Raw genomic sequence first — 11,457 nt, forward strand, 5'->3', positions numbered from 1 at the left:
CTGTTGTATCAATAGAGGGCGCTAACTTTCACAATGAAAAGTAAAAATTTTAGTTGTCGTGATCATTGTAAATAAATAGAATTTTCATTTCATTTTTTATGTCTATTTTATCCGAGAAATTTTATTAATATCGATCCTTCATCAGTCTTTCAATATACAAACTATACTAACGTTGTAAAATGCAATTGACTTGTTCCCCGCTGTGCTAAAATCGTTGATATCCAATCTACAGCGGGGGAAGCTGTAATCTACATTTTTGATAATTTAAGAACTGATATCAATCCACAATGTAGCTAGCACAGGCGAATAATATTTGTGCCTCAAAACGGCGATTTTAATTAAAACTCGTATATGCAGAACTTGAAACGGCACTGACATGAATATGAAGTATGTTAAGGACAAGAGAGCTACGTTTCGAAAACTCTCGTGAATTCCAATAAAAAGACAAAGCGATGATGCTCCGAATAATCATTGCAATGACATCCAACACTGCACAAAGATGGAAAAACCACATAAGGCGTATCAAACATTATTTTCTAACTGTTAAAAGTAAAAGAAAACAAAAACCACCCATTCTTACGAAAAGTTGCCTTGTTATGAAACACACCTCCTTATATTTCACGGCCTCTTACGATAAGAAGAAGAAGAAGTTGTAAAATGACACATTGCACTCACTTCGTCGTCGGGCTCACCGACACCTTTAGGGCAGATCTAACAACAAAAAAAACAGGTTGATTCTTGTCACAGGTTATGCTTCCGCAAACTGTTCCCGTTCTCAATTGAAAAAGAGAAAAAAATAATAGTATATATAAATTGGAAAAGCATTAAAAGATAAGAACAAAAGAAAAAAAAGTAGAAGTTTCTAAAACCCAGAAGGCCTATAATAACCTGAAGCTTCTTTTTTTATCCAATGTTCAAATGCACTTGACTTTGAAAACGTGACCTGACGGTGGATTGAACTCAATTTGGACGCTCATCATCATCATCACGCGTTTGTGTCTCGTCCTCTTGTGGAACTTGTCCGTATCTCTCCAGTACGATCAAAATAAAGGGCCTTCCGCGGTAATGATGACCATTCTCCATAGCTCTCCATGTTTTGCTTTCTTAATCGGAGTAATTCACGTGTTGTTCGGTAGCGTTTCGTGCCATGGTCGTTTAGTAGAGCCGCCATCGAGGAATACAATGTGGAGGATGGACTACCCGACACCTGAGAACTACAACGACAACGAACTGTTCTGTGGTGGGCTAAAGGTAGGAGGAGTCTTTTATCTCCGTTCAGTACCAATTTTTATGAATTTTTTTTTTTATAATTTTAGGAAGTGAATATTCACGTCAAATTGAGATTTTTCGTACTCGGTGCGAAAAAGATGAATTTAGCTGTGCTGAAAAAATATAGTTCTGCTAAAGTGGCAAAATCTTTCTCTATTCTCTCCTTGAAAAAAATCTTTCTGTGAAATTTGTGTGAGCAACGTGAGATTTTCTTTCTTTCTGTAACCCTTTATTTCGCAATGTTGCTCTCAAGTAACGGTTTTCTTAGATTTTTCCAAGTGAAGGCATTTTATACTTTGAGCTCGGTTCGGCATTGGTGCTTCTAAGCAACTCCTAAACATTCGATTCTTACTTGTGAGCTGTTTATGAAGTTTATATAATTACCAGCAGAATGGCTCAAAGGTACACGTCTCCTATTTCTTCATCCATATTTCAGACATCCATATTTTTATGGGCATCTTTTTCTCAGCCAGCTCGTTCGGCATTTTGCCTGTTGTGGCGTTGTATTTGTATTTGTATGTGACATTCTTAAATTTAAAGCGATAACCCCCAACCCAACAACAGAAACGTCTACACTTTTAATACATGGACTGAAAAAAAATAAAAACTGAAAAAATGTGGCTTTTTGCCTCCATCAATACAAACAAAACTGAATGATCCCTGAGACACAGGTAATCGTTAGCAGTTATACTGTCAAAAGATAAGGTCCATTCCCCTATTGTCGAAGTGAAGAATGGGAAAAGATTTGGTCACTCAGAGCACGACGATGTTTATCTTGGTAGCACAGAGCATGCAAGAGGGGAAAACTAAATTAAAGCTTCTTCTGTGTCTCCGCGTACTGAGATTTTGATGACTGGATTGCATCAGAACCCTCATCTAGGATTGTTTTTAAAAGATGCTTTTCCGCAAGTGATAATAATTATCATCGAATTTATGACTTTAACCCTAAGTTTTAAGAGATCAGAAGTTTTTAAGAGCTCTCTACAAATTGTAATGCCGTTGACTTGTATAAAAGCTGTAATAACGTTGGTACAACCCAACCTCAGTAATTATGTAACAGCATTTAATATGTAAATTCATGAATTTCATGTTTTTTTTGTATCGATTTTGTTTGTAAGTTTGTAAATAAGTTATATTGTTAAACACATCACAGAGTCTTTTGTGGTCATTTTCAGCATTATGGTTAATCAATTAAGTTCCATGCTGTTTACTTCATTAAGTAAGTGACAAAACAAAGTTTTCTTCGCTGTTCACTTGCAACTTACATCAAGTTCTACTTATACTGCCCTTCTATTAATTTTGATAAGAATTAGTTAGCTGGAAGATTAATTTCTACAGAGAGCAGCCAGAGTTTCAAAACGATACGTAGAAAAAACACTAAAGTTCTGGCTTCTGTAATTTTCACTTATAATGTGGAAGACAGATGGCAGCAATTCTCGAATACGAAACATAGATGACTCTGACGACACAAACACACATACGCCCGCACACACGAAATTCGTTAGAAATTCCCGAGAGGAATGTTTAAGAGTAGTATATGTACTGCTCAGAAGTAGTTCGTAATCATCGTTAACAGAATTAATAATTGTTTCAAAAAAGAGGTTTACAATACAGTCGAATCCCGTTATAACGAACGCCAAGAGACCGGAGGAATCACTTCGTTAAAACGAAATTTCGTTATAAAGGAATTCCAGGTTACCCAGCATTGTTCCTATGCAAACTTATTTGGAGGATTAGAAAAGTGTTCGTTAAAACGAGATTTTCGTTATAACGGTATTCGTTAAAACGGGATTTGACTATCATGAAATGAATGTTTTAACCACCGTCGTGAGACAAGTTAGTTTTCAATACCCTACTGCTGATAGGCCAGGGTTCTCTGGATTGATACAGTGGGGGTGAGACTTCAGCTTGGTGCACGCTGCACTAAGCCTTGGGGTCAACGGCTTCAGCTCTGTATCTATAGCTAAAAACCACACGACGGACATTAAAAGAGTTGGCAGCACCCCTCGAATCTAGCTCCGCTAGCTCTCGATTCGAGATTTATTTCCGTCTCGCACAGTCATATCTGTACCGAGTGGGATGGTGCAGCACCTCCTAGAGATAGAAGGTCTCTGCAGTCTGCTTGTGAAGTCAGTAAGTAGTCCATTTTCCCTCAGAATATTCAGGGGAAAAAAATTTCCTGCTCATACCAGTATCATCGTTGTGAGGAAAAGAAATGATCTCGAGCTCAGAATGGCGATTTCTATTCCCCCACATCCAATCACTATGCGGTATTTGTGAGCCAGTCAGGAAGATTCTACACCAAAATAAGAAGAAACGAAATAGGATGTGTTTCAAAATGTGTCAAACTTGCTGGGTAGTCTGAATGACGTTTATGGCAAACACTGCAGAGGCCTTCTATCTCTAGGAGGTGCTGGATGGTGGCGTCCGATTTACTAAGTTACCTGAATACACTTCGGGGTGGGAAGTGGGTGAGTCGATGCATAAGCACCAAATAGAAGTTTAAATCTTCTCTAATTATAATTAGAGGTAATTATCTTTTAGTTCTCCTCTGTCCTCTCTACCTTGATTGTGCGAGAGGAGAGCCTAAATAATTTTTTTCAACTTCAATAATTGCATTCCGCGGATAATTATTTTTTGTTTTCATGTGTTTCTTAGGTGAGATGAATGTACTTGAATTTTTTCAATTTAATTGATTGATGCACCTTGAGACACATAACAAACTTCACATACTCGTGTCACAATATGTAATATACAGACAGACAGACTTGACCGCTGACCGCCCAGAGAGATCATCTTGAAATGATTCGCGCTCTTTCCCAAAGGGATGGGTGGTCTCAGAGAGCCATATAATATACTATTCCCCCCCCACGCTTCTACCATTTACTTTTAGAACGTTTTCCCGTTTAGTACGACTTATTTTCGTGGCCTCAGCTCTGATTCTCAATAAGATTTCCCGTTTAAAGCGTTATCCCATTGCAACGTTTTTTCATGGTGATTTTTTGAAAAATGTTATAAGCGGGATCCAATTGTATATTGTGTCCAACCACAAATGAAAATCTAAAAAATAGGTTTTTTCGGATACAGAGTGATCTCTCAGTTAAGCATCGGTGCAAGGGAACGGGGGGGGGGGGAGGAAGACGCTTAAGTGAGAGAGAAGTATAGGTGAATAGCATTTCAGAAAAACCTCGATATAACGATATTCTACAAAATATCGTTGTAGAGAGATCATCGTTACATTGAAAGGCAGCAGTTTAACACGTTAGAAAGGTTTTCCAAACGTTTAATTTTATCACCCCTTTCTTCAAAAAAAATTTTCTTCTCATCGCCCACAACTCAAGCCAACCCAGAGGATCCTATAGTGAATACAAAGCTTCTGCCACCCCTGGACACTCCCATCGCCTCCAGGGGGTGATATTGCCCACTTTACGAAACACTGCATTAAAGTATAGACATTTCCAAACAAGACTTCAAAAAATATATATATTGTTGTAGATGGATTTGTCGTAACATCGAGTATGGTTATATCGAGGTTTCACTATTTACCTTGACCATACGTGCAGAAAATCATCTTGTAACTCAAAAAAACCTATACGTGAAAAAGTGTATAAGTGAGAGACCACTTCATGAAAGCAAGTATTAGCACATACCATAAATGAATTCTGAGAAGATGGGTGTTTTCACGTAAGAGAGGGTGTTATTAACTGCATTCGATGTTTAAGGTGAAATTCATTACATTTGTTTCCAACGCAGGCGACTCATGAAGATAACGGTGGAAGATGCGGTGTCTGCGGAGACAACTACGCCCTGAAGCAACCGCGACCGCACGAATCCGGTGGTAACTTCACGTCCAATATGATAGGGAGGACGTATCAACCAGGTCGAGTGGTGGACGTTGTCATCGAACTCGTCGCCAACCACAAGGGATACTTCGAGTTTTCCATCTGCGAGAGAAACTCCCCGACAGAGCTCGAGACCGAAGAATGCTTCGACAGGAGGAAGTTGGAACTCGTCGACGGAACCGGGACAAAATTCCACATACCCAGAGACGACAATGGATACTACGTCATACCAGTCAAGATACCGAAAGACGTCAGTTGCACCCACTGCGTCTTCCGTTGGCACTGGAGGTCAGGTACGTACCCTATCAGGGGGATATTTTCACAATAAAAATGCAAAGTTTTAGTGATCACTCATTTACTACGTACAGAAATCTGAAAATTATGCCGTATATAGTACTAATAATGCCATGTCTCGAATTTCAGCTAACAACTGGGGCGACTGCGACAACGAAACCAAAGCCATAGGATGTGGACCGCAGGAGATCTACAGAAACTGCGCCGACATCACAGTTTTAGCCGGAGCTGGTATCAGAGGACCGTACGGTGGTGGACCTAGGCCAAAGGGTCCTAACGACAGCAATGGATGGAATCGCAATCATCACCATCCTCATAATTATCATAAACACCATCCCAGACGGTACCGCAGAAACCTGCAATGAAATCCGAAAAGAAACGGGACTAGTATCATTCATTAATTTATTTATAATTATTATTTCACTTTATTTATTCAACGGGAAGTGAGAAAAAAATCATCAAGATCTCATCGATTCATTTCATCCAGCTCGTGAAGTTTCAGGAAAGTACTTTCGGCATCACGAATCACAAACAGAGCTCTCTAAAGATTCAAAATATCAAATGTGAATCTTAATTATGTAATGAAAAGAAGCATCTTTTGTATGATTCATCACTCTGAACGCAAATTTAACGCCGGAATGTTGATTTTGAAATCGGAACATAGATAATTCGAATTTTACGAAAATTCCCCAATTTACTGTTTAATATTACCTTTAGGGTGGTCAAATGTTTTAGTCTCTTGGTAATAAAGTCACCCTCTTTGAAAAGACATCATCGTGATCTCGTCTTTGAACACATTCTTCAACCTTAATGCAATGTTGGCAAACTCTTTTGTTGCTAATAAAAACGATTTCTCTCCCTACTTGTTCTTGTCTCGTTTTCTTTCTCTCTGTACCAGTGTTCGCCAATACGCATCTAGATGCGTGATTCGCATCAAAATTCTCAATTTTACTCCTCCACATTTCGTTAAGAACTGAAAATACTCCTTCAAATTTAAATTTTTTTAATAGAGTTATTTTTCTGTTTTTTTTTATATATACAAAAAATACCCCCGTTTTTAAAAAATTATTCCTTCAAATTTTGGAAAACAGTAAATTTACTCTTCGAAATTATTTTTTTAATTTCTTTAACTTGACTCCAACTACTTGAGTTTGGAGGAAAAATCCAACTTGCTTCTGAGTTCATCGTATAAGAGAAATGCGTGCTCAACACATGGCCTGCGGGTCAAATGTGGTCCTTGTGGAGTCATCTGATATGGCCTGCGGTCTCAAACCTAACTTCGTAAAAAATAACTCACATTCTCCCAGATCACTTAGCGACCCCCGGCACATTCAGAAATAACTTTGGTGACCCGTGGCACAGTTCCAGATCATTTAAGGAATGGGTTTGTTAACCTATGGGTCTCAGGGGTTTCTGAGATGAGTTGTTATCCAAATCCAAACAGTCCAGATTCAATACCAACTAGGGACTTGGAGCTATTAGTCTCGACTTAAGCTTCATTCGAAGAGGCTTCCGAGAAGGGTCATACGAATCCACTTACAGACAGGGATTCTTGAGCTATCGATCACGACCCAACACTTATTCGCAGGGTCTTCCGAGATGGGTCATAAAAATCCAATAACAGACAGAACTCGAGCTATAGGTCACTACCTAGATTTGATTGGCAGGGGCTTCCGAGATGGTCGTAAGAATCCACTTATATAGTCCTGTTATAAATGCACTTATTGTGTCACTGGTTTCACTCATTTCGAAAAACAAAGTCCCATGAGTCGCGAAACTGATCTTTTTGCTGATTTTGAGTCGCGGCTGAAAAAGGTTAAGAACCCTTTGATTTAAGGGATCAGCATCACATTTACCAGAACACTTGAGTAGCCCGTGACACATTACGAGAACACTCAAGCGGCCCGTGTCACATTCCCGCATCATGGTAATGGAACCGCGCCATAGTAACAGATCACTAAAAAAACCCGCTGTGTATTTTCTCATAACTTAATGGTCTACAGCACATTTACAGATCACTTAAGTGACCTGCAGCACAGTTCTAGAGCACTTAAGCGGCCCGCAGTGCACTTTCCTTAAAAACATCAGCGTCACTGTTCCAGGTCACTCAAACGGCCAACGGCACATTTCCAGAACACTTGAGTGATCCGCGTCACACTTACGCATTGGCATACGCAAGGGGGAGGATTTGGGATTCTAACACCCCTCAAGCCGCGATTATAGTGTTATTTTCCAGGGAAAAACGTAAACTCCCCCCACTTGAGAATATTCTGCGTACGCCTATGCACTTGCGGATCACTTAAGTGGCCTACGACACGTTTTCACACCAATGAAGTGGCACGCACGTTGAGCAAGCACCCCTTGATATAAGTTCTCCTGTGGCTTTGGTATAAGGTAGAACGTCCATAGACAAAGAATGTATGTGGCTTTTCTATCCGTTCCGCGCGAGAGGTTTTTTTTTTTTTTTCTACAGTTCACTCAAACTTTTATGTACTTTTTCGTTGCACAATACAGGGAATTATTTTTTCTGCGCAGCAAAAACTCAGTATCTCGAACGCATTCATTCTCAGACTCTAAACATCCATATTATCTAAACCTATTCACCATGAAAAAATGGTGCCTTTCTTAACCGTTTTTGTCCACAACCAACAAACGAATGAAAATAAAATTTTATCAGTAAAAATTGACCTTCTAGAAAATAGACAGACCAGAAAATACAGTTCCATGTACAATTTGAATGTATATAAGAAACATAATTTAAACTATAACTACAACTGTTATGTTGTGTTTTTCAAATTATGTTGAAATTGGTGACCGGTTCTTGATTATTCTGCCGCATTAAAAAAACGCAATATGGTATGATATTATTGAATCATTTATGAGAAATGATATTTGTTAAATATATTGTTTGCCTCGAAATTTTAAACAGATGTTTGAGTTATGTAAATTAGTATTGGCAAAAATTGCCAAAGTTTGAGACCGTTTTGGCTTTCAGTAAGAGTAATTAAAAGATCATGAAAGCCAAGAAGGAGGACTCAGGACTCTTTTGCGAATTTTTACTGATGTTTATTTTACAATATCTAAAGAACAACTGTTAAAATTTCGAAACAAACTTTATGATTCAACTGTTATTATTTATTTTGTAACTGTTATTATTGTTTTAACAATTAAGAGAAAAAAAATCATACTACAGTAAAACCTGTATTAAGCGGAAACCTGTCTTCAACGGGAAAAAAAAATCTTGGTCCCGGGATTTTTTTTAATGCTAACATACACATTAAAAAACCTGGATTGAGCGGAACCTGTCTAACGCGGAAACGGAAAAGAAAATTGTGTGCTCTTATATACATATATAACGGAAAATTTCATGCAAACACTACAAATATTTCCCAAACCCCAATAGGCTAAGGGAATCCCACAAAATGTTGAAGTACTTTACCGAAATTTTTTATACAATCTCTGCTTGCCAATGTTAATTCTGCTATCATCCACCCCCCACCCCCTCCCTACATTAGCAAAAACTGTTTCCGTACTTGATGGTGCGATTTTAATATGTCATGTGTAGTAAGGCAGTTGCTTCGTGAAATTATAACGAAACAAAATTTTTCGGAAAAACAGGCTTTTTACGGGAGAAATCAGTGCAAAGGTTGAATTTTCAAATGATATATGCAGGACTTGCAAAATTGCATGCTAGAGCTGCTTTCCATGGTCGCAGTGCTGAGGATTACATAAACATAGTCGACAATGTACAAACTTTACCTGGCACGACAAATATAGACACTCTCAGAGAAAATTTTAGAGGAAGTCAAAAAAAAATGAGAATGAAGATGAGATGAATGTCGTCATTTTGAGAAGAAAAAAGTGCAGGTTGAAATTTTATACAGATGCTGCAAAAACCTTCAAAAATTTTACATTATAGCGTAATGACTCGGGCATTTTTGGTATGATTTCTGAGACAAAACCGTATACTGAAAATAAGGCAGCAAAGGGTGTGAACTGCATACAGAAAACTCTGTTATTGACCACTGGAAAAAATGAAAAATTATTTTTTTACAGTAGTTTTTAATTTTCTACTCACTATTCGGCGATGCGAATAGTTAATGCACATAATGGATATAATGTGTATACTGTAATGTTAAGTAAATACGGTACGTGTGTATGTATTTTTAAGAAATAACATATACCATATCAAGTGACAAATACTTAATAACTAATTATATTTACTAATTAATAAACATTTATTTATAAATTATTTGTTTTAAACTAATTTATTTTCATTTTGTTTCAATTTTTTTGAGATCGTTACGTAATTTTACACATATCAATCGAACCTCTGTTAAGCGGATATCTGTGTTCAATGGAAAAAATCTCGGTCCCTTGCGATTGACAGGTAGCGTTGAAGACAGGTTTTACTGTATATATTGTTTTTTTTAATACGGCTGATCAAGAATTGATCTAAGTCTAAGAATAAATACTTCCGTGTCACAGAGTTTTTATATGCAGAAAAAAATTCTCCGCATTGTATAAGGTAGCATGTTCGTTTAGCATTCCACGCTGACATCGAAATTCTGTGTGGGCCTACTCTACATAATGAATTTGTGGTGCAAAAAAATAACTATAAGGTTAGTACTAGAGCTCTGCCAGCCCTCCTATCCTTATGGGGAGGGAGCATGGTGCCTGGTTCACTTGAATCCAGCGTTGCAACTAGATGCTTAGTCAGCTGGAACAAGCACTCATTTTGACGCTGCCCCCCCTCCCCCCGTAATGTGAAGTCGAGATTTAAGGGTGATATTTGCGCCCCTTTGGTCCAGCGTTCGAGACACCAAATCCGCCTGCTTCCCCCATTCTAGTTGTGGCCCTGCTTGAACCATTCCATTGAGGATGGATGCTTAATTTCGTTCTCAGGAGATATTCACGACAACTGAGATGAACTCTCTCTAATTCAATGATTAGCATCATTGATTTACCTTTAAACGGCCAATGTTCGCAATTGAAAACATCGGTTTTATTCATTAGAAAAAAGAATAGGCAGTGTCAGACACTGCCACGGTTATTTTCGTGGAAACATCAACTTTGTATAATAAATTAAAATTAAATTTTTCGCAGTATAAAATTCTATGATGGGGATCATGGGAACAAAATTTCATATAAATAAAGATTCGAAATCCATATCAAAATGAAGATCGATCTGAAATTGGCTTTCCGGCTACTAAGGAGAGGATAAAGGTGGAGGAAAGACAGAGAATAAGAATGGATGGGGATACGAACTTTCAAACTAATAATGGGGTAGAGCGCGTTTAAAAAGGAGTACAAGATCGCATGAAATAGCGCTAAACGATTTGAAATTGCTGCTGTTGCGACAGTAAGCCAGTGGCCGTTGTCAGGCATCCGCTAACAAAGTGCATACTGAAGTTGAAGTGCGAGCCCATCATTTCCAAGAATCGGAACATTTACGAATTGTTTCGCAGGCGGAAATGAAGGTTTGACTGTGCAGAGTAGAATGCGAGTTGCGAAAGAAAAGGGTTTTGCTGGGACAAAGCTTTCTAATTTTTTAATTGCCTGTTTTTCATTGATTCCCGTGGGGGTTCGATTTCTTGTGAAATTTAACCGAACTTTCTCCCATATCCAAATTCTTTTTCCCTTTGGTTTCACACAACTCAGGTATATCACCTGGGGCATTTTTTTATTTTATTTTTTATTTTTTTCGATTCAGTTGTACCGGAACTGTGTGTGTGGGTACCTAACCAACACCAGCTAGAGCAGAGCTAGCTGGTAGTATTGCTCGCTTATGGTGCTGCTGAGAAACGATCATACAGGAACGACGGATTTGGACGAGGAATGTTGATGACGTCAAAAATTTCGGGAAGAGGCTTTCTGTTCTAGTTGGTGTTGGCGTAGGTGTCTTGCTTTCTCCGTTTTCGAATCTGGTAACCTTAATTATTTAGGGTTACCAGATTCGAAGCTAAGAAAGGAGGACACCTGCGCGTAACCTTAATGACGTTACTTATCATAATTTTTACAATAGATGGCGAAACTATTCTGACCAATAAAA

The 11,457-nt window shown here is 38.3% G+C and overlaps 1 protein-coding gene across 1 annotated transcript; it reads left to right on the forward strand.

Moving 5' to 3' along the window:
• The first annotated feature begins 848 nt into the window (after positions 1-848).
• On the forward strand, positions 849-6,267 carry LOC149082633 (uncharacterized). Its single transcript, XM_089236888.1, has 3 exons — positions 849-1,251; positions 5,023-5,404; positions 5,535-6,267. Exons 1-3 carry the CDS (start codon positions 1,066-1,068, stop codon positions 5,768-5,770), a joined length of 804 nt encoding a protein of 267 aa, XP_089093014.1. The 5' UTR covers positions 849-1,065; the 3' UTR covers positions 5,771-6,267.
• The last annotated feature ends 5,190 nt before the right edge of the window (positions 6,268-11,457 follow it).

This window comes from Pholcus phalangioides, unplaced genomic scaffold (genome assembly GCF_987345545.1).
Source record: "Pholcus phalangioides strain wild (caught in Gottingen) unplaced genomic scaffold, Ppha-v1.0 ptg000009l_1, whole genome shotgun sequence".
Lineage (NCBI taxonomy): Eukaryota > Metazoa > Arthropoda > Arachnida > Araneae > Pholcidae > Pholcus > Pholcus phalangioides.